At 42.8% G+C, this 27,405-nt stretch overlaps 1 protein-coding gene across 3 annotated transcripts in view; it reads right to left on the minus strand.

The window, feature by feature from the left end:
- Window positions 1-671: 671 nt before the first annotated feature.
- The window catches only part of SRBD1 (S1 RNA binding domain 1), a 268,478-nt gene continuing 241,744 nt past the window's right edge, over window positions 672-27,405 (minus strand). For all 3 annotated transcript variants that reach the window (XM_069768624.1, XM_069768625.1, XM_069768626.1), the window contains 5 exons: window positions 23,902-24,008; window positions 22,930-23,106; window positions 19,033-19,191; window positions 9,112-9,296; window positions 672-1,352 (listed from right to left, as the gene is read on the minus strand). In XM_069768624.1, coding sequence (XP_069624725.1) covers window positions 1,063-1,352; window positions 9,112-9,296; window positions 19,033-19,191; window positions 22,930-23,106; window positions 23,902-24,008 — 918 coding nt within the window. In that variant the 3' untranslated portion in view covers window positions 672-1,062. The remainder of the gene's footprint in view (window positions 1,353-9,111; window positions 9,297-19,032; window positions 19,192-22,929; window positions 23,107-23,901; window positions 24,009-27,405) is intronic.

The following is a 27,405-nucleotide window of genomic DNA, read 5'->3' on the forward strand; positions in this document are numbered from 1 at the left end:
GATGGCGGCGGTTTGATTTACTGCGCTTGCGTGAATTCTGCGCAGGTGCAGTGAATCATTCGGCTGATCCCGGCAGCAGATGCGTGACGTGTCTACAGGCAGAGGAAGCCGGTCACATTAAAAGGGTTTTCCCATGAACGAAAGTTAATTTTAAAAGTTGTCTGTGTCTAACCTTGTACGGAGCATACCATATCTCCTGGGCAGGGGAGGAAGCTAAAGACAATACTGACATTACAGCAGGGGATCACAGAGGATTCATTTTGTGAGCTAAAATATTTCACCGACTGTTTTTAAACAATATTTTACCTAACAAAATGTATCCTCTGTGATCTCCTGCTGTGATGTCAGTTTTGTCTTTGAGGGGAGAACACAGCACAGGAAGGGGGGAGACAGCAGACAAGAGGGGTAGGACATGGGCTAGACAGGTCAAAGAACAGAGCACAGATGGGAGAAGTCAGCACATGGGGAAAGAGAGAGTGGATAGGTGGGTGAGCACATGGGGGGAGAGATTTGCAAAGTCTGCCCTCATCGTGACATTACCGCCCTCCCGATGCGATTGCATCAGGCCTCCATCTAGTATTAGATAAAGGGGATAGCCCTATAAAGTGGTGTGATGTGATGTATCTTTTTTATATATATATAAAAAAAATGTACTCAAACACCCAAAAAAGTATATTAAGAACAATTTATGTTTTCTGGTTGGTCTGTTTTACAATTTTTTTTTCTTTAGGAGCGAGTCAGAGGATTTTTTTTTTACTCCTGTACAAAACAAAATAATTCATTTGGAATAAAAGCTGAAAAAAAAATGTTCTCAATTACCCTGGGTAAAGTGCTCCCTGTCTCGGCGATTCTGCTCTATATTATGGAACATATAAAACAAGGAGAGGACATTTCAGACGCTGATGTGAGAGGAAATAACTTGGCGTTACAAAAATAACAAAGTATCCTGCCAGAGTTTATTCCTGACTGGCATTTCAGCTCCAAATCCTAAATCACAGAGGCACTTTACATGTCAGGAGAGCAGAATTCCTCCTAACAGAAGCTTGGAGCATCGAAAAAGAATTATAAAACGCGTAAAAGGTCCAACGAAATCCTTGACTGTCTAATGTCGACACTTAGTACTTTCACTTCCACCCTTTCTCCGGGTCCTAGTCCAAGACTTCTCCTTCTCTTCTCCTTGGAAAGTTTGTCTTCTGTTATATAACGCATTGGAATTAACCCGGCTTTGCCCACACCGATGTCAACGAAGACGCCAAACAATGTGGCGTTTTCCACTTTCCCGGTCAGAATCGTCCCCAGCTTCAAATCTTCGAGGCAAACGATATTGGTCTTAAAATCAGTTTTATCAAATTCTGAAAAATAGGGAAACATTTACACAGGACATTACGACAATGGCTTTAATAATTTGCGTTAGCAGTTGAGAAATAAATGCATGCCTTAACCCCTTAACCCAGAAGCCTGTTTTCACCTTACGGACTAGGCCAAATTTTACAATTCTGACCACTGTCACTTTATGTGGTAATAACTCTGGAACGCTTCAACGGATCCCACCGATTCTGAACCTGTTTTCTCGTGACTTCATGATAGTGGTAACATTTGTTCAATATGACTGGCATTTATTAATGAAAATATCGGAAATTTGGCAAAAATTTGGAAAATGTTGCAATTTTCAAACTTTTAATTTTTATGCCCTTAAAACGGAGAGTTATGTCACACAAAATAGTTAATATACAACAGTCCCCACATGTCTACTTTACATCAGCACAATTTATGAAACATTTTTTTGTTGCTTGGAAGTTATAAGTGTTAAAAGTTGATCAGTGATTTCTAATTTTTCCCAAAAATTAACAAAACCATTTTTTTAGGGACCACCTCACATTTGAAGTGACTTTAGGGGCCTATACGATAGAAAATACCCAAAATTGACACAATTCTAAAAACTACACCCCTTAAGGTGTTCAAAACCACATTCAAAAAGTTTATCAACCCTTCAGGCGTTAATGGAATGTGGAAAGAAAAAAAATTAACATTTAACTGTTATTCACAAAAATTTTACTTTAGACCCAAAATGTTTTATTTTCGCAATGGTAACAGAAAAAAATGGACCCCAAAATTTGTTGTGCAATTTCTAGTGACTATGTAGATACCCCATATGTGGGGGAAAACTACTGAAGAGAAAGAGCGAGATTTGACTTTTTGAATGTAAAATTTGCTGGAATAATTAGCGGACGCCATGTCCCGTTTGGAGATCCCCTGATGTGCCTAAACAGTGGAAGCTGCTCACAAGAGACAAGTACGCTTTTACAAAATAAAAACTATTTTACAGAAAATTATTATTATTTTTAATTGCATTTTGTTTTTTTGTGGGACAAGATGACGTTTTCAGAGACACCATTTTTATTTCCATTTTGTCTTTTTTGATCGCATTTTATTCAACTTTTTATTCACCGGTAGGAAGAAAAAGCATCATTTTTTGCCTATTTTTTATTTATTTATTTTTTAACGGTGTTCCCATTTTTATTTCCATTTTGTCTTTTTTGATCGCATTTTATTCAACTTTTTATTCACCGGTAGGAAGAAAAAGCATCATTTTTTGCCTATTTTTTATTTATTTTTTAACGGTGTTCCCTGAAAGGGCTAACTAGTGGGACTGTTCCGAACATGGCAATACCAAATATGTTTTTTTTTTTTTGTTTGTTTTTTTTACACAAATAATTGTGTTTATTGGATTTATATTTTTTCTGTTCTTTATTTTGTGATTTCTTTTTTAAATATTTTTTTAAAAATAATTTCAATTTGTTTCTCAAATGATTTGTACAGATTATGGATGTCATTAAAGGTGGGAAAAAGTTCTTCTTGGCATGACTTTTTTTTCCACATGACAAAAAAGCCATTTTAATAGGGGTATGTAGATTTTTTATATCTACCGTATATATTTATGTGTGTTATTATCTGGGTCTAGGGCTCCGTTTACATCTGTTAAGACTTCCTATTAGAGCTTCTGTTAAGGTTTCCACCACATTTGACAGTAAAAATTGAACAACATGCCTCCATATTCTTGCAATAAAAAGGATAAAATCCCCAAAGGAGCGATTGATGGACCCCAATAAAAGATAATGATGTCTGTTGGGCTTGATAGAGAAAGATGTTGTCCTGTTGGATTTGATCAAGGTAATGCTAACCACTGAGCCACCATGCAGCCCCCGATAACTATAATCTAAATACTAAAAATAATATAATATACCAATAAACGGGAAAGATTCCAACCAAACAATGAACTAATCTTTATACTAATGCACATGTGGCTCACTGGAAACCAACAAGTGTTCCCGAGAGCAGATCCAGCGGGCTGACGTCTGTATCCCCAGACTGAGGGTCATTCTTCTTAAGATTACATTCATAAGGAAACGCACTAAAAGACGTCACATTATAACAAATCATTTCTCTCCAGCAGAATAATTTCCCTTCAATAGAAATGGAACATTAACGCCGGCAAAATAATCGCCGTAAATTCTATAGACATGTAAAAAAAAAAAAAAAATCATTTGAATCATCTAGGGAACATCTATAAAAGAAGGCAAATAATACGTGAGTAAGAAGGAAAGCTCTACTGTGAAACGACTCATTTTTGTGGTCAGGCGACCACATATTCAGGAAATGAATTCAAATCTGAAAATAAATTACATGCCATATAAATTGTGAATCAAGAAATGTGCACTTATTAAATAAAGCCACCGGAGACCTGTGGAAGACTGTGGTTAGCTCATGACAGGGCCGACTTCAAGGGATAAATGTTATTCCTTGGGACGGTTGATGCTGGATCTGATAAATGGGTGATTTATGAGCTCGAGCAACAAAGACAAATACAGTTTTCAGTGATCTCTTCAATCAAACTCTTTGTAGTCCAAGAGATGGAGAGGATACAGAGTCCTACGACCAAACTCAAAAAAGTGATTATTATTTCAGAGTTAAGCCATGTTCTGTTTAACGTCCTCAAAAATAGAAAAGGGCCTTTACTTCTTCATACTTGTACTGAGTACTGTAGGTTTCTTCATATATACATGAGACAAGCACCATATATAAAATGCTACGTAAATATTTTTTTTATCTGTGATAGAAAGGAAGTAGAATCCAGTGGCGGCAAACATGGATTAGGCAAGGAGATGTACCGTAATCCATTGAGCACCGGCAATTATGTCAAGTGGGCAGAAAGGCCACCAGAAGATTCATAGAAGCCCTTGCCAGTCTACGTGTTGGGTGTACGTCAGTTGGATTGTCAATTATGTTCTGATTCTTGTATATCTACAATTGAGAATCCACCAACATTTTAGTGTTCATTGAGTTTGCATATCTCCCTATTAAGTTGTCCGTTCGGAGCAGGGCTGTGGAGATGGTAAGCAAAACCTCTGACCCAGACTCCTCAATTTCCATGACACCGACTCCACCAAAAGGGGCTCCAACTCCACAACTTTGACTCCACAGCCCTGGTTTCGAAGACCACCTCTCATTAAATACTTTGCAATATCAGTATAAAATAAAAATAACAGCACATCTAGCACCAGCGACGTAACAGAGAGGTCTAAACCGAGTCTTCCAAGGCTCACATGGCATTGTTATGCCACTTGAGCAATGCGGCCACTAATAAGCTGCAATTCTGACACTTCCTTTACATAAACCTTGGACTTCTGAAGGAAGTGGGAGAACTGCGGCTCTTTAGCGACCGCTAGTTGGCTGTAGTGCTTACAGTACATGATGTCATGTGAGCCCTGGGAGGCCAGTTGCAATATATTATGTAAGGCGAGGTTGTTTAAGTAGTGGACAACCCCTTCAGACATAGCCCAAGGTAACAAATGAATGGACAAGTGCCACCTTGATTATCTGGCAGCGTTTATCTCTCTCTCTCTAATGTCAATAGATGTACAAGCTCAGCTAACCAGATCGTAGAAATTAGGGGGATGTGCAGGTTTAACACAAAAGTCTGCAGTCACTCTATGTGACTGCAGACTTGCAAATCCTCACATGGCGCTCCACGTCAAGACTCTCTGGTGTCGGCAGCAAGACCGGGCAGTAATGTGACCACAAGTGTGCAATATGTATACTTCCGGACATATTCCAACTAGACGAGCAGCCTCGCTAAATATTGAGCGAGGCCAAGCACGTCTAGCTGGAATGTGGCTGGGAAGTACAGACTTAACATTGTCACATTTCAATAATACACTGAAGAATGCCCTAGATGAAGCAGCACCTTCAACACGCAGAGAGACCCGACACAGACAACAGCAGCCCTGGCACACTATGCAAACACGCTTTCTTCAGCGTTGCTCAAGGTGTGCAGAGCGGCAGTGGAGAAAATGTCTCTTAGCAGAAGACTTCATCCACTATCAATTCATGCTCAAAACATATAACTCTGCCCTTCATCTGGCCAAACAATCCTACTTCACCACCCTCATTACCTCACTATCTAACAACCCAAAACGACTTTTTGAAACCTTAAAGGGAACCTGTCACCTGAATTTGGCGGGCTTTCTGTCTGGTCCGATGGGCGGTGTTTTCTCTCCTTTCATGCACCCCTTCCTTTCCCGCTGGCCGCAATATTATCTTGAATATGAGTCAGTTTCCTCCGTAGTTCACACGTGCGCAAAGCAATCTTGCCTTGCGCATGCACAGTATGCTTTGCCCAACTGCGGGCAAAGCCGAAAAGCATTAGTGCGCATGCGCCGGCGCACTATGTCCCGGAAGAATTTCGCTGTGTTTCGGGACATAGTGCGCCGGCGCATGCGCACTAATGCTTTTCAGCTTTGCCCACAGAAGGGCAAAGCATACTGCACGTGCGCAAGGCAAGATTGCTTTGCGCACGCGTGAACTACGGAGGAAACAGACTCATATTCAAGATAATATTGCGGCCAGCGGGAAAGGAAGGGGTGCATGAAAGGAGAGAAAACACCGCCCATCAGACCGGACAGAGAGCCCGCCAAATTCAGGTGACAGAGTCCCTTTAAACTCCCTCCTGAAACCTAAAGTACAGGCCCCCATCACAAACCTCAGCGGTGAGGATCTGGCCACTTATTTTCCAGAAAAAATCAACCACATCCATCAGGATATCTCAGCTCAATCTCCTCACTGCCTGGATCACATTTCCTGCCGCACCTCAAGCTCACTAAACATCTTTGAGCCTGTTTCAGAAGAAGAAGTTTCCAAGCTCCTCGCTTCTGCTTGGCCTATTACCTGCAACAGTGACTCCATTCCTTCACATCTCCTGCAGTCTCTTACCAGTGGTCACCACTCACCTGACTAAAATATTTAACCTCTCTCTTTCTTCAGGTATCTTTCCCTCCTCATTTAAACATGCAATCATAACCCCTTTACTTAAAAAGCCATCCCTGAACCAGAACTGCACTGCTAACTACAGACCTGTATCTAACCTTTCCTTCATCTCTAAACTCCTGGAATGCTTGGTCCACTACCATCTAATCCGCTATCTCTCAGATAACTCTCTTCTCGACCCCTTACAATCTGGTTTCCGCTCTTTACACTCCACTGAAACTGCCCTCACTAAAGTCTCTAATGATCTAATAACAGCTAAATCCATAGGTCATTGCTCCCTGCTGATTCTCCTGGATCTCGCTGCTGCATTTGACACTGTGGATCACCAGCTCCTCACCATGCTCCGCTCTATAGGCCTCAAGGACACAGCCCTCTCTTGGTTCTCCTTCTACCTCTCTGACCGCTCCTTCACTGTATCTTTTGCTGTCTCCTCTTCTTCTCATCGTCCCCTTACTATCGGGGTTCCGCAGGGCTCAGTCCTAGGCCCCCTCCTCTTCTCTCTATACACTGCCCCTATTGGACAAACAATCAGCAGATTTGGGTTCCAGTATCATCTCTATGCTGACGACACCCAGTTATGCACTTCTTCCCCTGACATCACCCCTACCTCAATTCAAAATACCAAGGATTGTCTGTCTGCTGTCTCTAACATCATGTCCTCCCTCTATGTGAAACTAAATCTCTCCAAAACGGAACTTCTTGTGTTTCTCCCTTCTACTAACCTCACTCTACCCAACATCGAAATTACCCTGGAGGGCTCAACTATAACTCCCAAGAAGCATGCCCGCTGTCTTGGGGGTCATACTCGACACCAAACTTTCCTTTACTCCCTATATCCGATCACTCACTCGCTTTTGTCACCTACATTTTAAAAACATCTCCAGAATCTGACCTTTTCTCACCTTTGAAACTGCTGAGACTCTTACTGTCGCTCTTATTCATTCTCGTCTGGACTACTGCAACTCTCTTCTGATCGGTCTCCCTCTTACCAAACTTTCTCCTCTCCAATCCATCTTGAATGCGGCAGCTAGGGTCATATTTCTGTCCAGCCGCTTCACCGATGCCTCCATCTTGTGCCAGTCATTACACTGGCTACCCATTCGCTACAGGGTCCAGTATAAACTCATCTCTCACCCACAAAGCTCTCCACAGTTCTGCACCGCCTTATATCTCCTCTCTATCTATCGCCCTACATGTGCCCTCCATTCTATAAATGACCTAAGACTAACATCCCCAGTAATCCAAACCTCGTACCTCCGTCTCCAAGACTTCTCTCGTGCTGTGCCAAGCTCTCTGGAATGCACTTCCCGGGATGATCAGACTGATACCTAGCCCCGACCTAATCAAGCGTGCTTTGAAAACCCATCTCTTCAAACAAGCCTACCACATCAACTACTCAGTAAACTAACTTTGTCCTGTTCCCTCCTTCCAAATATTATTCTGAATCTGCACCCTACTTATCATCTGTCTCCACACCCTCCATACACATGATAACTGCACTTGATACTTGACTATTGCACTTAAATACACGGGCTGATGACCGGATCATGCAGCTTTATATAAAAATCACTATTTATTATAATATTTGCCACACCTGAAATAACAAGCACTTTTCACCTATTGTGTCCCTACATTTCCTTGTAGATTGTAAGCTTGTGAGCAGGGACCTCACCCCCAATGTCACTGTTTAAATTGTCTTAACTTGTATTGAATTTATTGTCTGTACATGTCCCCGCATAATTATAAAGTACTGCTGAATATGTTGGCTCTATATAAATAAAAATTATCATTATTATATGTGTTTCATAACCACAACACAGGACAGTGAGGAGAAGATGGTAAGGTGGCTTAACTCTTCAGGCACACAGAAAATGTCTTCATATACTGCTCAGTTTTAATTGTAATACATGACTAAAGGAAAGGAAGTGATTAAGGGTAAAGTGCTGAGATACCTTTTGACTTTTTTATGCTTTTTAGTGTTCCTTTAAATCGGAAAGGCCCGCTGTAAAAGGACCAGCGTTTTGACAATGTACAGATCACATTTCCCTCGAACATTACCATAAAAATTCTATATTTTGCCATCAACGGATTCAATTGAACTAAAGATTTCAATTTCGCACCGTCTGATTCTAGATAATTGGAATACATCGTGCCGTTCTATATATGATTGTTTAGATTCACCAAAAAGGTAAAAAGGACTATATTGTGTTATCATTTCTTAAGTTGTAATAGTCATCGAAAATTTGGAAAGCTGTTTTTCAAAAATAATAAAAAAGGGGAACAGCAAAGTTGGTCAAACGAAGTGATTTTGCCAGCAGCAGTGACATTATTAGGTATAAAGGTGCCAGCTGACACCCCACTGTCAGATAACGTTCATAGAAAAAATGGTCAGGCATCCTGAATTTCAACATGCCCAGTCCTTTGTTCTCCAGGTACATAAGCAGTCAATAAAGGTATCTTGGGAGACGTTTCCTCCTCCCTCCTGACAAAGAACACAAGCGCTTTGGATCTGTAAAAACAGTTGTAGGCCAAACAAGTTTTCAGCCAATAGTTATTGAAGCGTATGTTGGTCTTGTGGGTTGGAGATGATGGACTTAAGTCATGGTGTTTGACCGGTCACACTAACTATTATACTATGCATCCTAACAGGGCTGGACAGAGGTAGAGCGGTTAATAAATATTCATGATCAGTATTTTTGTTTAATAGATGATATTCAGCAGCATCCCAATGTAAATGACAATCATCATACAATTTACACGTATAGCGCAGTACCATGAGCTCCTTACCCGTACGCATGTCGTAACCTTCGGGCTGACAGAAACCATCAATGATGAGTTGCAAAGTAAGCACTGTTGTTTTAACTTTGTCGGCTACTCTATCAATTCCTTCTCGTTGGATGTAGCCATTAATTTGCTTTTGTATTTTCTCTGTTCCTATGTCATCAGTACTTCCACCAACAAGTGCCAGAAACCTGTAATAGATATATACAAATTTCTTAATGAATGTGCAAATTAAGAATAAGGGGGTGACAATTATCAAACGAATCTAATAGATTATTGTACAGAAACGTGCAGAATCGGTAACTACTAATTGATGGGCTTCTCTAGCAAACACTACGACAGTGATACAAAATTGTCCAGAGACTCATCATTATCCAAAAAGGAAAAGAAGAGTAATGAACACATCTCGCTCAACCCGAGATCTGTCCCGCCATCCACTAAAACTTTAGGGTCTCCACTGATTAGGGACCACCACTTCTCGGCCGTCACCATGGTGTACTACTGGAGTCTATTTCGATGAAAAAAAAATTGTAATTATTTGGTTACCACTTAGATCTGTTGAATCTGCGCTAAAAAACACTTGAACCTTATATTGTACACAATAATATTGGAGGGGTGATTAGTTTAGCCGGAAGAGGGCATTTTTTCAGAACATCATGCAATCTAAGGTTGGTCCTGATCTATAGATCTATTTTTAATGGATACTATAAAACACTTGTTTCGTCGAGCACTACGATGTTATTTCCGCATAATATTAAGTCTGTATTAAAGATCCCCTTTATAGACTGAATTAGCGGGATCGGCAGACTGTGTAAGGTCCTCCTGGCTCTCCCCTAATACATGATGCCGCGAAAGAGAATAAACGGTGTGATGATTTTCAGAGGACAATTCTTATGGTTTTCCTGGAGATACGTCTTGGCCAGAGGAGTGTGACAGTGGCTCTCTCATAAAGTACAAAGGAGCGCTTGGCCTAACCGAGCATTACTGTATATGGGGAAGTCAGGAGAAACACCTTCAAACAAATGTGAAAAGGACTCTGTAGACCTCGACCTGGCCATGAACATATCCAACAATGTGTAGACAAGAGAGCTACCTACTACATTCTACACATGATGAACTTTTATAACATTATCATGTACCCTCTTAATTCAGCAACAAGTAAAAACAACACATGGACAAAAATGATTTCATGGCAAGTCATACTTTTTACAGAAACTGTTATGATGACTCTCCTATCTGACCACAACTGAAGACAATGAAAAATGAGAACTGAAGTGTCTAAACTCATCTTTGAGTCACGTATTAAGCACTGTAACTAAATTACCGGAAGACTGTTAATCCGGTCACCTCCAGGAAAACAAGGATGAAAAGTCATTGTGGTAGCTTTATACATCATGAGAAAGAAAACACTGGATAAAGCCTTTGAACACCCAATCTGACTTTTTACATGCCATACACAGAGATTACTTAAAGTGATTATCCACCTTCAAACGAGGGTCATATACTAAAGTGAGAAAAGCAGTATAACACTCGGCTATCACTTGCAGAACGACTAGCGACAGAACTGACCCATTTATAACAGGAAGTAAGATTGCCAACGCGTGCTTGTTTCTTGGCTTTGAAGAACTTAATCTAGATGGAAATTTAATATCCAGCTCCTGCTCCAATGCGGCTTAAGGATGCCCAGGATAAAGCTGAACACAGGAGAGCAATCAATACACAATGTTATGCTTTAGTGATAATGCATTGTTATCGATTGGCTCTATTTTTAAAAGTCATTGCTAAGAAGAAAGTTGAAGGATGGCTTGAGAGCACTTCAAGGTGGGTAACTTATGAAACAAGGCAAAATAATTTTTTGCCAGGTTCAATATATTATCCTCTATCAGATGCCTAAAGAACATGACTATACCTTGCGCTGCCCCCCCCCTTCCCCTAATAAGTGTACACTTACATGTGCTGAATTTTTTAGATGTGGCCAAGAGGAGAAAGTCAAGGGGCAGCGGAGTATGAAAGTGGAAAACAAGGGTGGACATATCATTGGTGCCACCTATGCAGACAAACAAGGGCCCATTCCCACCTCCAAACAACAAGGAGCTTCTCGCATAAACAGAACTATTGGACTGTTATGAGCCCAGACTGTTCTTGCACAGAGTCCATTTTTTGTCTGTTCACTACTGCTGAACACAAGGGGCTGCTTTAGTATAGAGGAGGAAACAAGGAGCAGCTTTTTATAGAAGAGGAGACAATGGGAAACTTAGTATTGAAGAGGAGAAGACAAGACAGGTGGCAATTTAATACATAGGAGGTGACAAGGGAGAACCTTGTAAGGAGGAGAAAACAAGAGGCAGCTTAGGCTACTTTCACACTAGCGTCGGATTCGGCCCGTCGCATTGCGTCGGGCCGAGATTCCGACGCTAGCGTTTGATGCGCCGCACAACGGGTGCAGCGGATGCATTTCTCCGGCGCATCCGCTGCCCCATTGTGAGGTGTGGGGAGGTGGGGGCGGAGTTCCGGCCGCGCATGTGTGGTCGGAAAAATCAGTCCGTCGGCAGCAAAAAACGTTACATTTAACGTTTTTTGCTCCCGCCGGTCCGCCACAACACGGCGCAACCGTCGCACGACGGTTGCAACGTGTGTCAATACGTCGCAATGCGTTGGTAATGTTACTCTATGGGGCAAAAACGCATCCTGCAAACAACTTTGCAGGATGCGTTTTTTCCCCTAAACGACGTATTGCGACGTATTAAAAAAAAAACCCAGTGTGAAAGTAGTTTGGAGAAAAGGCAAGAGGCAGGTTAGTATAGAGGCGGTGACAAAGCACAGCTTAGTAAAGAGGAGGAGACAAGGGACATTTTAGTATATAGTGGGAAAAAAAGTAGCAGCTAAGTATGGAGGAGGTGACAAGAAGCAGGTTAATATAAAGGAGGTGAAAAGGTGCAGCTCATTAAAGATGAGGAGACAGGGTTCATCATAGTATTGGGGAGGAGGCCAAGGGCAGCTTGGTATAGAGCAGGGGAAGACAAGAAACAAACATAATATAAGGTGACAAAAAGGGGAGTTTAGTACAGAGCAGCTTAGTATAGAAGAGTAAACAAGGGGCAGCTCAGTATAAAGGAGGAAACAGGAGTCCGCTTTTTAAAGAGGAGGAGACATGAGTCAGTTTAGTATAGAAGAGGAGACAATGGGAAGTTTAGTATAAAGGAGAAGACAAAGGGGAGCATAGTATAAAGGAAAAGACAAGGGACAGCTAAATATAGAGAAGGAGACAAAAGGAAGCCAAGGCTACTTTCACACTTCCGTCTTTTTAGATCCGTCACAATGCGTCGTTTTGGGAAAAAAACGCATCCTGCAAATGTGCCCACAGGATGCGTTTTTTCCCCATACACTTGTATTGCCGACGTATCGCGACGTATGGCCACACGTCGCGTCCGTCGTGCACTGGATGGGTTGGTATTTGGCAGATCAAACATGGATACCATGTTTTGGTATAGGTGGTTTTCCTTTTTGGATGCTGCCCTTCCCGTGGTTGTTCCTTCCCGGTGAAAGACCTGGCTATTTATTGCTTGCATTGAGAAACACGTGATAGTGTCTCCGCAGCTTTTCTACATGCATTTGCATATTTCCCATAAGGGATGGGAGCAGTGTTCTGGATCACTGCGTTGAGAAACACGTGATGGTGTCTCTGCAGTGTTGGATGTTTTGATCTCCCCGAGGTCATTCATCCTTATGTTTGTTGTATCTGGCAGACCGTCACAGCGAAAAAAAGTTCAGAGGAACGTTTTTTCGTATGTCGGGTCCTGCATTTTACATTGCGCATGCCCGGCTGTAACCCTCTCCTCACTGGGAGTTTACTATGGGCAGCGGAAGCGTTGAAACACTGCGTCCGCTGCCCACGTTGTGCATAAAATCACCACTGTCCTTCGGTACGTTGCGCCAACGCTTTGTGACGGCCCCGTACTGTCGGAAGTGTCAAATAAGCTTTTAGTAAAGAGGTGGTGACAAGGGGCAGCTCAGAATAGAGGAGGTAACAAGGGGAAGTTTAGCATAAAGGAGGAGATAAAAGGGAGCATAGTATAAAGGAAAAGACAAGGGGCCGCTTAATATAGAGGAGGGGACAAAGGCGAGCATAGGATAGGATAAAAAAAAAAAGGGACAGCTTAGTATAAAGGAGGAGACAATGGGGCAGCTTGGTATGGAGGTGGAGATTAGGGGAAGCTTAGTATACAGGAGGGGAAAAGGAGCAACTTAGTATACCGGAGGGGAAAAGGAGCAACTTAGTATACAGGAGAGGACAAGGAGCAGCTTATTATACAGGAGGGGACAAGGGGCAGCTTAGTATACAGGAGGGGACAAGGGGCAGCTTAGTATACAGGAGGGGACAAGGGGCAGCTTAGTATACAGGAGGGGACAAGGGGAAGCTTAGTATACAGGAGGGGACAAGGGGCAGCTTAGTATACAGGAAAGGAAAAGGGGCAGCTTAGTATACAGGAGGGGACAAGGGGCAGCTTAGTATACAGGAGGGGACAAGGGGCAGCTTAGTATACAGGAGGGGACAAGGGGCAGCTTAGTATACAGGAGGGGACAAGGGGAAGCTTAGTATACAGGAAGGGAAAAGGAGCAGCTTAGTATACAGGAGGGAACAAGGTGCAGCTTAGTATACAGGAGGGGACAAGGGGCAGCTTAGTATACAGGAGGGGACAAGGGGCAGCTTAGTATACAGGAGGGGACAAGGGGTAGCTTAGTATACAGGAGGGGACAAGGGGCAGCTCAGTATACAGGAGGGGACAAGGGGCAGCTCAGTATACAGGAGGGGACAAGGGGCAGCTCAGTATACAGGAGGGGACAAGGGGCAGCTCAGTATACAGGAAGAGTCCTGTCTTGCAAAAGTAACATTATGAGCTTCCACAGGTCTTGCCTCTGTTATCTCCTAGATCTGTCCATGCACATGAAAGCTGTATGTAAAGAGTTAACATTAGACCGCCTCTGTGGTTACTCTCTACACAGCAAATGTATGCTCAAGTAACATGACTGGAGAGCAAATAGTATCATGTGTTACACTACAGCAATGTGATACCCCATTACATTCTGTTCCAATACCCCAAGATTAATGGTGCTGCAACACTAGCTCTTGCAAAACAAAACAAAAAATCATTATATGCTGTTATGTGGTGTAAAATATGTATGAGCTATCGTCATACAAATAAAAAAGACATGATGAGAGACACGGGAAGAAAGTGAACGGCATCACGGGCATATCAAGTACTGTAATTAAGAGGTAATATAGCAGCTATTTCAATTGCAAATGCAAAAAAATAAACAACACAATGGAATGTGGTTAAAATGTGTAGAATTCCTCTTCTTATGTGTGCCTGTAGTGGCGCACTAGATCATAGGTAGAGTTAGAGGGACTTTCCTAAATGTAGATGAAGCATGGGATTTCAGAGACCTGGGTACAGTGGAATACCCCTAATCTGGTCGACAGACCTGAATCATGTTCAATGGGGAGACATATGACTGATGTCCAATTGGTTGGGATTTATTTAATTTGCCAGTGTAATGCATCCCTAGGAGCTCAGAAGGCTTACACAAAGTGGGAGCTGCTCCTCATCTCTGCTCCTGCTCTCCTGTCTGCTAAACTGCATACACAGATATCAGAGATTTGGGCTTTTAATAATAATAATAATAATAATAATCTTTATTTTTATATAGCGCTAACATATTCCGCAGCGCTTTACAGTTTGCACACATTATCATCACTGTCCCCGATTGGGCTCACAATCTAGAATTCCTATCAGTATGTCTTTGGAATGTGGGAGGAAACCGGAGTGCCCGGAGAAAACCCACGCAAACACGGAGAGAACATACAAACTCTTTGCAGATGTTGTCCTGGGTGGGACTTTGGGGCCGGCAAGCCATTGAAAAATGCAAGAGCAAGACACGCTGGGAAGTGAGGAAAAAGTCATTTCCAGCACTTACAGCTTTAGCAGCATTCACAGTTGAGAGGAACCATCTACTGAAAAAACGGGAAAATAAAATTACAGAGCTTGAAAATTAGGACAGTTCCTAATTAGGACTAGTGCAGGAAAAGGTTATGGGTGAAAAGGGCAGCAAGACCATGCTTTTCTATAGGTTTTATGTGAAAGGACAGGTACACTTTCGTTCCGAAGAATGAGCTCGTAAAGGGCCTTCGATGACGTCGCGGCTTGTGATTGGTTGCTGAGCGGTCATGTGACCGCTCACGCGACCAATCACAAGCCACGATGTCATCGAAGGTCATTAACGCGCTCATTCTTCGGAACGAAAGCAAGGCGGTTGCAGCGGTGACGACCAGGGCGCGTCAGAGGGTAAGTATATCAATATATTTTATTTTTATACTTTATTTTACACATGAATATGGATCCCAGGGCCTGAAGGAGAGTTTCCTCTCCTTCAGGCCCTGGGATCCATTACAGGATACCTTCCGATATTTGTGTCCCATTTACTTGTATTGGTATCGGATATCGGTATCGGCGATATCCAATATTTTTCGGATATCGGCCGATACCATCCGATACCGATACTTTCAAATATCGGACGGTATCGCTCAACACTACGATGAGCAGTGCTATTACACTTGATTCACAATTTGCATAAAAAGGTATCATCTAATCATTCATTAAACAAGCCAAATTAATATTACATAGAAGCAAAAGTAAATTTGTGTACTAGGGTGAGCTGAACAGTGGGCCCCAAGAATCAATGTTACTGGTGGGTCTTTGCCAACCCAGTCCGACACTGACTCTATATGACTGAGCAAGGAGCAATACTGCGCCTTGTATTCTCAGAAGCACAATCTCCTTTCACGTTTTCTGTGCTGCCATTAGTTAAATGGGTTTCCTAAAACAGCGCCACTCTTGTCTATTGGCTGCGTTGGGTACTGCAACATTCAATTGAATAATCTATTGAAACCGCCCATGGAGAAGAGAGCAGCTGCTTGTGGAAAATAAGGCGGAAAGAGCAGAGTATTTCCAATATATTAAAAGGTTATCAAAATTGATTTATATCCCTCAATCATTCCGCTGTTTTCACAACATGGGGAAAGCAGCGCAACAACTCCGAGTGACTGATTTATTTCATTTTTCTTCAACTTCCTGTTGGTGTTTCAGGTGCTGGAACTTCCTTTTTCTCATTTCCCAGCATGAATTGCTCTTGCCGTTGCCAAATGACTTGTCTGCTCTGAACTGAAAACCTTCCTCTTCTCTACTCTGAAGAACTGGTCATGAAGCACGTGTTGTGGCGTGGGGGCGGTAGAACAGCACAGTACAAAGTCATGATCTGGGTTCTTTTTTTCATCAGCATTCCGTCAGCACTAAAAGAGCTGGAACGTTCCTTCCCTCACTTCCCAGCAATGCACTGCTCCTAGACTTGTCCAATGACTTGTCTGCACTGAACTGAAAGCCTTCCCTCTTTTCTCCCTGTATAACCTCTCGTGACACATGTGTCGGAGTGTGGGGAGGAAGGAACAGCACAGAAGATTATAATATGAATCCGCATCTACACTTTTGAGTATAAACTGTTACATACATATTCTTATTGTCTTCGGCTCTTTCACTAGTTACTCTTTATGAGATGTAATTTTGTGCATACTATTCCTCCTTGGTCCCTTTATGCCTCAGTACTTTCTGCATTGATATTTGTCTCTGGCCTACACTTTACAATTGTATTACGTCTGCTCCTCGGCTTCTGTCGTTACATGTTTTTAATCATGTGTTACACCATGTGTCACATAATAAATATATGGATTGATGCACTTGTCTGGTCTGTGTACTGAATGCAAGTTTCTGTATGAATTTTGCCTGTCGTTATGCCAGTATGTAGTTTGACAGACAGGAGAGCAGGAGCAGGAAGACAGAAACCTGCCTGTACTATGTAGTAAACTATATAATATGGACCCATTTTACATCTGTATGATGTCCATATGTTCTCCATGTACTTTTGTGTGTTATATAAGAAAAAAAAAAAACAGCTCACCCTCTGCAAGTCCAAGTGGATCCTGGAGTTCGCGATCAGTGCAGCTGCAGGCACTCGATGCAATGCAAGAAGAAAAAGAAGAAAAAAATATCCAGCTCCCAGGGGAATGCAGATAAAACAAGAGGTCCTTTATTCTATATGATTAAAATCCAGTAAGTATTCTAAAATATACACGCACGGTTCACGTGAGAACCGGGGGAACTTGGGGAAGGAACGCGAGATCACCTGACGCGTTTCGAACAGAGAATGTTCTTAACCTTATTTCACACCAAGATTAAGAACATTCTCTGTTTAAAACACGTCTGGTGATCTCACGTTCCTTCCCCATGTTCCCCCGATTCTCACATGAACCTTGCATGTATATTGTTTGAATACTTACCGGATTTTAATCGTATGGAATAAAGGACCTCTTATTTTACCTGCATTCCCCTGGGAGCTGGATCTTATTTTCGTCTTACTTTGTGTGTTGCCTTCTGGCAACTTGGGTTTCCTCCGACACAGACAGCCCTTTGTATGGACAACAGAGACTGATGTGACTTGCAGACAATTTTTTAAGGGATTGAATACTTTTGCAAGCTACTATACAATTCTATACTCTTGGCGCAATGGAGAAACTAGCTTATATTGAAAATGCAATCAGTAGAAACCTTCCAAGAAGATATTAGGATTGTTAGGCTATGTTCACACGTTCCTGATTTCCCTCCTTTTTTTTCAGGACTAAAAACCGCAATTCTTGGCAGAAAACGCAGGTCCTTTTTTTGGTGCTTTTTTGGTGCGTTTTTTGATGCTTTTTTTATGCAGTTTTCTATGCAGAGTCTGTGTGTTTTCTAGGAAATTTTTTAGGGTTAAAATGGCTGAAAATACCCTAACCCTACCCCTAACCCTATTCTAACCTTAGTGGAAAAAAAAAAATTCTTAATTTTTTTATTGTCCCTACTTATGGGGGTGACAAAGGGGGGGGGTCATTTACTATTTTTTTATTTTGATCACTGAGATAGGTTATATCTCAGTGATCAAAATGCACTTTGGAACGAATCTGCCGGCCGGCAGATTCGGCGGGCGCACTGCGCATGCGCCCGCCATTTTGCAAGATGGCGGCGCCCAGGGAGAAGACGGCCGGACGGACACCGGGAGGCCGGGTAAGTATAAGGGGGGGAGATGAGGGCACGGGGGGGGGCGTCGGAGCATGGGGGGTGGCATCAGAGCATGGGGGGGTGGGATTGGGGCACGGGGGGCAGCCACACTGCAGCGGTTCTGCACCACAAACCGCAGAAAACCCGCAGATATTTTTTTCATCTAAAGGTTTTACTGCGGGTTTGACCTCACAATGGAGGTCAATGGGTGCAGAACCGCTGCAGTTCCGCAAAAAGAAGTGACATGGTACTTCTTTTTTACCGCGGCAATTCAGCGCGGCTTTTTTCGCGATTTTCCGCAATGTGGGCACAGCAGTTCCTGTTTTCCATAGGGTACATTGTAATGTACCCTGCATGGAAAACAGCTGCGGACCCGCAGCGGGAAAATCGCGGCGATTCCGCATTAAAAAAAGGATGGTGTGAACATGGCCTTATAGGCCAAGATGGTCATCCCACACAATTTGTGGAGTCGCTATACGTCTGTGACACCACATGCACCAATATAAAGATTTTCAAAGGTCTGCGAGAAGACATTGTGCGCCGCAGCTCGGAGGCTTAGGTTACATCTCTGTTTTACCAATATACATCACATTTATAGGATGGAAATAATTTCCAGTATAATGTAATGTTTTACTGGTTAAGGCATCAGATATGTCATGGTCTTGAATTTATACTTTTGGAAAATGAAAACTGCAGAGAAGTAAAGTGCAGGAAACATTTGCAGACGCTGAAATTGAGTTGGCTCGGTGGCGATCAGGCCTCACCTCACGGTGACTCCACTTACCTCATTGCTATGTCGTATGACTCGGGGTGAATGCACGTTTGATCCAACGGGTCTGGCTTGGTAGCAACTGTCTGCGCAGATTTTGCTGTCTTCTTGCCTTTTTTAGGTGCAGTGACCTCGGTGACTTTCACGTTTGATCCCTGGCCTCCTGATTGGTCTCTAAGAAAGTAAAATCATTTTTCCATGATTTAATGTCTGACTGTTCACTGCTCCAAAGTACATTCTGCATTTATATGACTGGATCGTCAGACTGTACAACCATCACTTTCCTATTAAATATCCAAGAGCATAAAATACTAAAAAATACTAAAAGAACTGGCCGCCTTTTCATGGCAATTCATATAAAAAGCTTTTAAAGTCACAGAAATATATGAGCAGTTTTGCTTAGTTGAGGTCTGGGTACATCTATGCCATCTGTGTGGGTTTGAATGTCATAGGAAGCTGAATAAAATGATACTTTGATATCTGTGATCTGATGCTTTATTCCAGAGTAATCCACCTTTTTCTTGCATGCAAATGAGCTGTTAAGATCACTGATCTCCTCGATAATCTGCCTCCAGAGCTTATTTTATATGAAAGAAGGCATTACCAAGTAATGACTGAGTCTTTTCTCTTGATCTACATGTCTCACACTTATAACGTCCCCTTTCATCTAAAATCAGCATTGGAGGCAGATTCTCAGTGAGATCTAGGTCCGGCCCATAGATCTTAACAGCTCATTTACATAGCAAGAAAAACGTGAATTTCTCTGGAATAAGATATCGAATCGCAGATATGAAGATATAATTTTATTCAGCTTTCTATGACCCGTATGCTCATGTAGATGGCTTAGGAGGGTTGATGCTGCTGACAGATTCCCTTTAAACACAGGAGTAGATGGATTCAGTTCTGCTGTCCTCAGAAAATATTTTACCTTTTGTCTTTTATAGCCTCTGTGTTGCACTGTCCAATGGTGGATGCAGAATGGGATAACTGACAATTATTACTGAGCTCGTTCTGATGGTCTAAGAGCAGAGTTTGTAACTCTTTTGTCCATCTTTTTCTGAGCTCTTCTCAGCTGATTTGTGATCATAGGGAAATAAAAGAACCAGTAAAGGCCAAACCGTGCAAATTTTTTATTGAAACCCAATTACAAAAATGATTTTTCTTAGCCCCAAATATATGCATTTGAGCAAAATGGACAGCCACTTTAGTGGCAAGAGCACTTTGGTTGGGCATTTCTGTTCCATTGTGTTAGTGAACAGTGGTGGGTTCTCAGCAATGGACCTCACAAATAAAACTTTTGACAAGTTTCAATGACGTCAAAACTTTTTTTATTGATAGTTACACTTTGAACATATCTAATAAGAAATACAATTTGTATTTAATTTCGGTTTTCCATGTAAATATGTTTGTCACGTTTCAGCACTGCAGGCAGGGTCAGCATGCGTCGGATTAGAGGCAGGATTACAATGCAAAGCTGAATCCACCGGTGACAAGAGGTGGACACAGCTCACTTTCTCCGCTTCTCTACACAGGTCTCAAAGTATGCCCACTATGCTCTCCCATAGAAGTCAATAGGTTTTTATATGACTGAGGTTTCCCACGCCCGGGTGTGGAAGCTGGACCAGCAGTTCTGGTAAGAAGACTTCTCCAATAACCATAATAGAAATAAAATATAACACAATAATAAAAAAAACTAAGTTTCATTATATGGTGCATCTTTAATTAGTATAATAATATGACCGTATTTACATTTAGTTCAGTGTGTTAGACATTAGAAAACCTAATTTATTAGAATGAAGGAGTCACATAGCTCCTTGGCCAACTCTGTTCTTATAGCAGGGGGAATAGGGCGATCCCAGATGCCAGACCCCACAGATCAATTATACAAGACTATTAATCACCAATTATTCTATCTTATCAAGTGATGGCACATCCTTAACATATGCCATCACTTCCTTACTTTCAAGAAGAAATCTATTAGAAAAGCTGATTCCACTATTAAGTCACGTTCACTATTTGGTCAGTATTGTACATCAGTATTTGTAAGCCAAAATTAGGAATGTGTGAAAAATGCAGAAGAGGTGCATATGTTTCTATTATACTTTTCCTCCGATTGTTCCTCTCCTGGTTTTGGCTTACAAATACTGATGTAAAATACTGACCAAATACTGAACGTGTGAATGTGGCCTTAGAGTGGGTCCAGCCCACCCACCGTGTAGGAAACTGGAAAACAGAAAGTAGCATTGTGTATGGAAAGCTGCAAAGGAACTTAGAAGGTTAATTCCTACACTATACCTTAATATCTATATAAAGTATACGTGGAAGCTGGCAGATCTGTGTAGAGCGGACTACTGGGACCCCCAGTGATCTGAGAATAGCTCTTAGATATATGGTTAGAATAGAGTGCTGGCTGCCATCTCCGGCGGTCCCAGAGTGAATGGAGTGATGGCCGCCATCTCTGGCAGTCCCAGAGTGAATGGAGTGATGGCCGCCATCTCCAGCAGTCCCAGAGTGAATGGAGTGGTGGCCGTCATCACCAGCAGTCCCAGAGTGAATGGAGTGGTGGTCGCCATCTCCGGCAGTCCCAGAGTGAATGGAGTGATGGCCGCCATCTCCAGCAGTCCCAGAGTGAATGGAGTGGTGGTCGCCATCTCCGGCAGTCCCAGAGTGAATTGAGTGGTGGTCGCCATCTCCGGCAGTCCCAGAGTGAATTGAGTGGTGGTCACCATCTCCAGCAGTCCCAGAGTGAATTGAGTGGTGGTCGCCATCTCCAGCAGTCCCAGAGTGAATTGAGTGGTGGCCGCCATCTCCAGCAGTCCTAGAGTGAATTGAGTGGAGGCCGCCATCTCCAGCAGTCCCAGAGTGAATTGAGTGGTGGCCGCCATCTCCGGCAGTCCTAGAGTGAATGGAGTGGTAGCCGCCATCTCAGGCAGTCCCAGAGTGAATGGAGTGGTGGTCACCATCTCGGGCAGTCTCAGAGTGAATGGCGTCGTGGCCACCATCTCCGGCAGTCCCAGAGTGAATGGAGTGATGGCCTCCATCTCCGGCTGTCCCAGAGTGAATTGAGTGGTGGTGGCCGCCATCTCCGGCAGTCCCAGAGTGAATTTAGGGGTGGTGGCTGCCATCTCCGGCAGTCCCAGAGTGAATGGAGTGGTGGTCGCCATCTCGGGCAGTCCCAGAGTGAATGGAGTCGTGGCCGCCATCTCCGGCAGTCCCAGATTGAATGGAGTGGTGGTCGCCATCTCGGGCAGTCCCAGAGTGAATGGAGTGGTGGCCGCCATCTCCGGCAGTCCCAGAGTGAATTGAGTGGTGGCCGCCATCTCCGGCAGTCCCAGAGTGAATGGAGTGGTAGCCGCCATCTCAGGCAGTCCCAGAGTGAATGGAGTGGTAGCCGCCATCTCGGGCAGTCTCAGAGTGAATGGCGTCGTGGCCACCATCTCCGGCAGTCCCAGAGTGAATGGAGTGATGGCCTCCATCTCCGGCTGTCCCAGAGTGAATTGAGTGGTGGTGGCCGCCATCTCCGGCAGTCCCAGAGTGAATTTAGTGGTGGTGGCTGCCATCTCCGGCAGTCCCAGAGTGAATGGAGTGGTGGTCGCCATCTCGGGCAGTCCCAGAGTGAATGGAGTCGTGGCCGCCATCTCCGGCAGTCCCAGATTGAATGGAGTGGTGGTCGCCATCTCCGGCAGTCCCAGAGTGAATGGAGTGGTGGCCGCCATCTCCAGCAGTCCCAGAGTGAATGGAGTGGTGGTCGCCATCTCCGGCAGTCTCAGAGTGAATGGAGTGATGGCTGCCATCTCTAGATACCACAAAGGCCAGAACTGCCGCATCCGGAGAACTCGGAGAGCCCCTACAGTTACACACAATTTCCTGAAGTATGTAAAAAGGATCATGCACGGGGCTGTGTCCACCTACCTGAGCAGGTTCCTGACGTACTCCTGATTAACTCTAATGAAGCCGGCACATTGTTGGAAGCTCTTTGGCCCCAGCCCTTTCACACACTTCAGCTGTTCTCTGGTAATAAAAGGTCCATTCTTCTCTCTCCATTCAATGACATTTTTGGCCCTAACAGAATTCAACCCGGCAATATGCCTAAAAGACAAAAAAATCATGGTCATGCAAGATTTGCCTCCCAGAACCGTATTGCACTCCCCCATTCAAGTCTAAGGGGCCATAAAAAAAATCAGACCGCACTCGGAAGAGATCAGACCATGGTCTGATTTTCATGGACTGACAGAGAAGGTGGAGAAACTTTTTTTTTTCTTTTTGCTCTCCATTTTTGAGAAAATTGGATCCGAATCTGATTAGAATAATCGGACTGATTTTCTCTGATGGAGAGAAAACAGTTGTTTGCACCTGCCCACAGATAGACAGATCGATGAAAAAGAAGAAAAATAAGCAGCACTCCAATTTAAATATGTAGAAGTTGGAGGACTGTTTATTAGCCCATGTGGCAACGTTTCTGCTCCATAACAGATCCTTTCTCAAGCCACATGGGCTAATACAGAGTTGTCCATCTCTTGTATATTAAATTTGGAATGCTACTTATTTTTCTTTTTCTTTTTATCTAATGGGTATGTTCACTATATATTTTGTAGATAGATGTGAGATATATAAAGACTGAGACAGAGAGAGATAAATGGATGGATAGATAAATAGAACAGTGAAGATCTAATGCTTTGTGTGCAGTAAATGGACCTCGGAGATTGGTAGAGAAGACCTAACAAAGGCTCGCTAGGTGTAGCACTATGTACACTGCAGAAAGACAAACACCGCTACACCAACAGCCTGCGGCACACAAGGTGCACCATTGTGCCAGCTCAATACGAGAGTCTCCAGAGCAGGTGGCAGCATCAGGGACGGAGCGATGTATAAGGATGGCCTTACCTTAATAATATTTCGGAGCAGATGTTGATATCCACCCCCACAAAGCTGACACACTCCTCCACCACACTATCCAGCGTGCCTTTCAGCAGCACCTGCGAGACGTCATGCTGCGAGAGACAAAGAGTTAACTTTAGAGAGCGAATGCTCGTGTTATTTCCATACTGACCATGAACTTACACCATTAACTAATGGACTGTAATCTCAGACATAACAACTGCAATTATTGCTTTCATGACCTGTAGACCCCCTATTGAGTTTGGTAGGGGTTTTGGTTTGTTTTATTTTTCTTTTATCTCCGCATTTTTGAAAGCCTGAACTTTTTTTTTTTTCAGTCAACGTAGCCATATGGCGGCTTATTTTTGTGCAGCACTATTTGTATTTTTGACGGCACTATTGGAAGGGTCATATTTAGCTTCCATTAAGTCTTGCTGGTGGAGGAAAAAACAGAAATTTGTCTTTTGTTTTCGGGTGTATTGTGCAAAAAGCATTTACCAAGCGGTAGAAGTAAGATTTGTACTTTATTCTGCAGTCACATTCATAATAAATTTATATAGTCTTTTTTATGTTTCCCTACAAGTGTACGAAAAAATCATAAAAAAATAATAAGCTTTTGTGTCACTGCATTCCAAGAGTCAGAATACGTTTATATTTCTGTGAATGGGACTATATGGGGCTTGATTTTTGCATCATTTTTGGATATATGTGACCTTTTTGCCTGTTTTTTCGGAAACAGGACAAACTAAAAAATTAATGGCATGGTTTTCTTTTTCTTTTTTTTTTTTTTTTTTACATATTATACAATATTTATAAAAATGTCAAATAATTTTAGAAAACTTGTTTTTTTCCACAGATAACTTCATAACGACCAGACTTCATTTGACCTTTATGTCCACACATTTTGTTTTTCGTTTTTTTTTTATTGCCACATTCTAGGACCCGTAACGGGTTTTTTTTTTTTTTAGACTGAGAGTTTTTTTTGTGTGGAATGAGTTGTATTTCTCAGTTGCACCATTTTGGGGTACATACAACCTAATACCTAACTTTATAAGCGCTTTATGGCAAGAAATTGAAAAACTCCCCACCATTTCTTGGTTAAATATAGTGCAGAGTATTACCCAGCCTGTCAGTGTAAGGCCAGGTCCCCCTGCTCATACCAGCACATGTCCAGGCCCATTTGAAGTTTGGCAATGACTATCTGGATGATCCAGAGGAGGCATGGGAGAAGGCCATGTAGTCAAATGAGACGAAAATAGAACTTTTTGGTATCAACTCCATTTGCTGCGTTTGGAGGAAGAAGAAGGATGAATACAACCCCAAGAACACCAATCCAACCATAAAGCATGGTGGGGGAAACATCATTGTATGGGGGTAGATTTCTGCAAAGTGTACAGGATAACTGCACCATATTGAAAGGAAGATGGATGGGGTCATGTATTGCGAGATTTTAGCCAACAACCTCCTTCCCTCAGTAAGAGCATTGAAGATGGACGTGGCTGGGTCTACCAGCATGACAATGACCTGATACACACAGTCAGAACAACTAAGGAGTGGCTCCGTAAGAAGTATTTCAATGTCCTGGAATGGCCTAGCCAGTCTCCAGACCCGAACCCAATAGAAAATCTTTGGAGGGAGCTGAAACTCAATGTTGCCCAGCAACAGCCCTGAAACCGGCAATAGAGAGTGTGGGCCAAAATCCCTGCTGTAGTGTGTGGAAGCTTGGTCAAGAACTACAGGAAATGTCTGACCTCTGAAATTCCAAACAAAGATTTCTGTAAGAAATATTAAAGGGACACTGTCACCTGAATTTGGAGGGAACAATCTTCAGCCATGGAGGCGGGGTTTTGGGGTTTTTGATTCACCCTTTCCTTACCCGCTGGCTGCATGCTGGCTGCAATATTGGATTGAAGTTCATTCTCTGTCCTCCATAGTACACGCCTGCGCTGTGCAAGATTGCCTTGTGCAGGCATGTACTACGGAGGACAGAGAATGAACTTCAATCCAATATTGCAGCCAGCATGCAGCCAGCGGGTAAGTAAAGGGTGAATCAAAAACCCCAAAACCCCGCCTCCATGGCTGAAGATTGTTCCCTCCAAATTCAGGTGACAGTGTCCCTTTAAGTTCTGTTTTTCTATTGTATCAAATATTTATTTCATGCAATAAAGTGCAAATTAATTATGTTAAAGTCATACAATGTGCCACATCTCCCTGGAAGACCTGGAGTTAGATGGACACGTCGGTAACAAATTGCAGGTCTTCTTTAGAGATGGGGTGATTTGTGTCCCATATTAAATGGATATACAGTTAGGGCCAGAAATATTTGGACAGTGACACAATTTTCGCGAGTTGGGCTCTGCATGCCACCACATTGGATTTGAAATGAAACCTCTACAACAGAATTCAAGTGCAGATTGTAACGTTTAATTTGAAGGGTTGAACAAAAATATCTGATAGAAAATGTAGGAATTGTACACATTTGTTTACAAACACTCCACATTTTAGGAGGTCAAAAGTAATTGGACAAATAAACATAACCCAAACTAAATATTTTTATTTTCAATATTTTGTTGCAAATCCTTTGGAGGCAATCACTGCCTTAAGTCTGGAACCCATGGACATCACCAAACGCTGGGTTTCCTCCTTCTTAATGCTTTGCCAGGCCTTTACAGCCGCAGCCTTCAGGTCTTGCTTGTTTGTGGGTCTTTCCGTCTTAAGTCTGGATTTGAGCAAGTGAAATGCATGCTCAATTGGGTTTAGATCTGGAGATTGACTTGGCCATTGCAGAATGTTCCACTTTTTGGCACTCATGAACTCCTGGGTAGCTTTGGCTGTATGCTTGGGGTCATTGTCCATCTGTACTATGAAGCGCCGTCCAATCAACTTTGCAGCATTTGGCTGAATCTGGGCTGAAAGTATATCCCGGTACACTTCAGAATTCATCCGGCTACTCTTGTCTGCTCTTATGTCATCAATAAACACAAGTGACCCAGTGCCATTGAAAGCCATGCATGCCCATGCCATCACGTTGCCTCCACCATGTTTTACAGAGGATGTGGTGTGCCTTGGATCATATGCCGTTCCCTTTCTTCTCCAAACTTTTTTCTTCCCATCATTCTGGTACAGGTTGATCTTTGTCTCATCTGTCCATAGAATACTTTTCCAGAACTGAGCTGGCTTCTTGAGGTGTTTTTCTGCAAATTTAACTCTGGCCTGTCTATTTTTGGTATTGATGAATGGTTTGCATCTAGATGTGAACCCTTTGTATTTACGGTCATGGAGTCTTCTCTTTACTGTTGACTTAGAGACAGATACACCTACTTCACTGAGAGTGTTCTGGACTTCAGTTGATGTTGTGAACGGGTTCTTCTTCACCAAATTAAGTATGCGGCGATCATCCACCACTGTTGTCATCCGTGGACGCCCAGGCCTTTTTGAGTTCCCAAGCTCACCAGTCAATTCCTTTTTTCTCAGAATGTACCCAACTGTTGATTTTGCTACTCCAAGCAT

Source organism: Ranitomeya imitator, chromosome 5 (assembly GCF_032444005.1).
Source record: "Ranitomeya imitator isolate aRanImi1 chromosome 5, aRanImi1.pri, whole genome shotgun sequence".
Taxonomy (NCBI): Eukaryota; Metazoa; Chordata; class Amphibia; order Anura; family Dendrobatidae; genus Ranitomeya; species Ranitomeya imitator.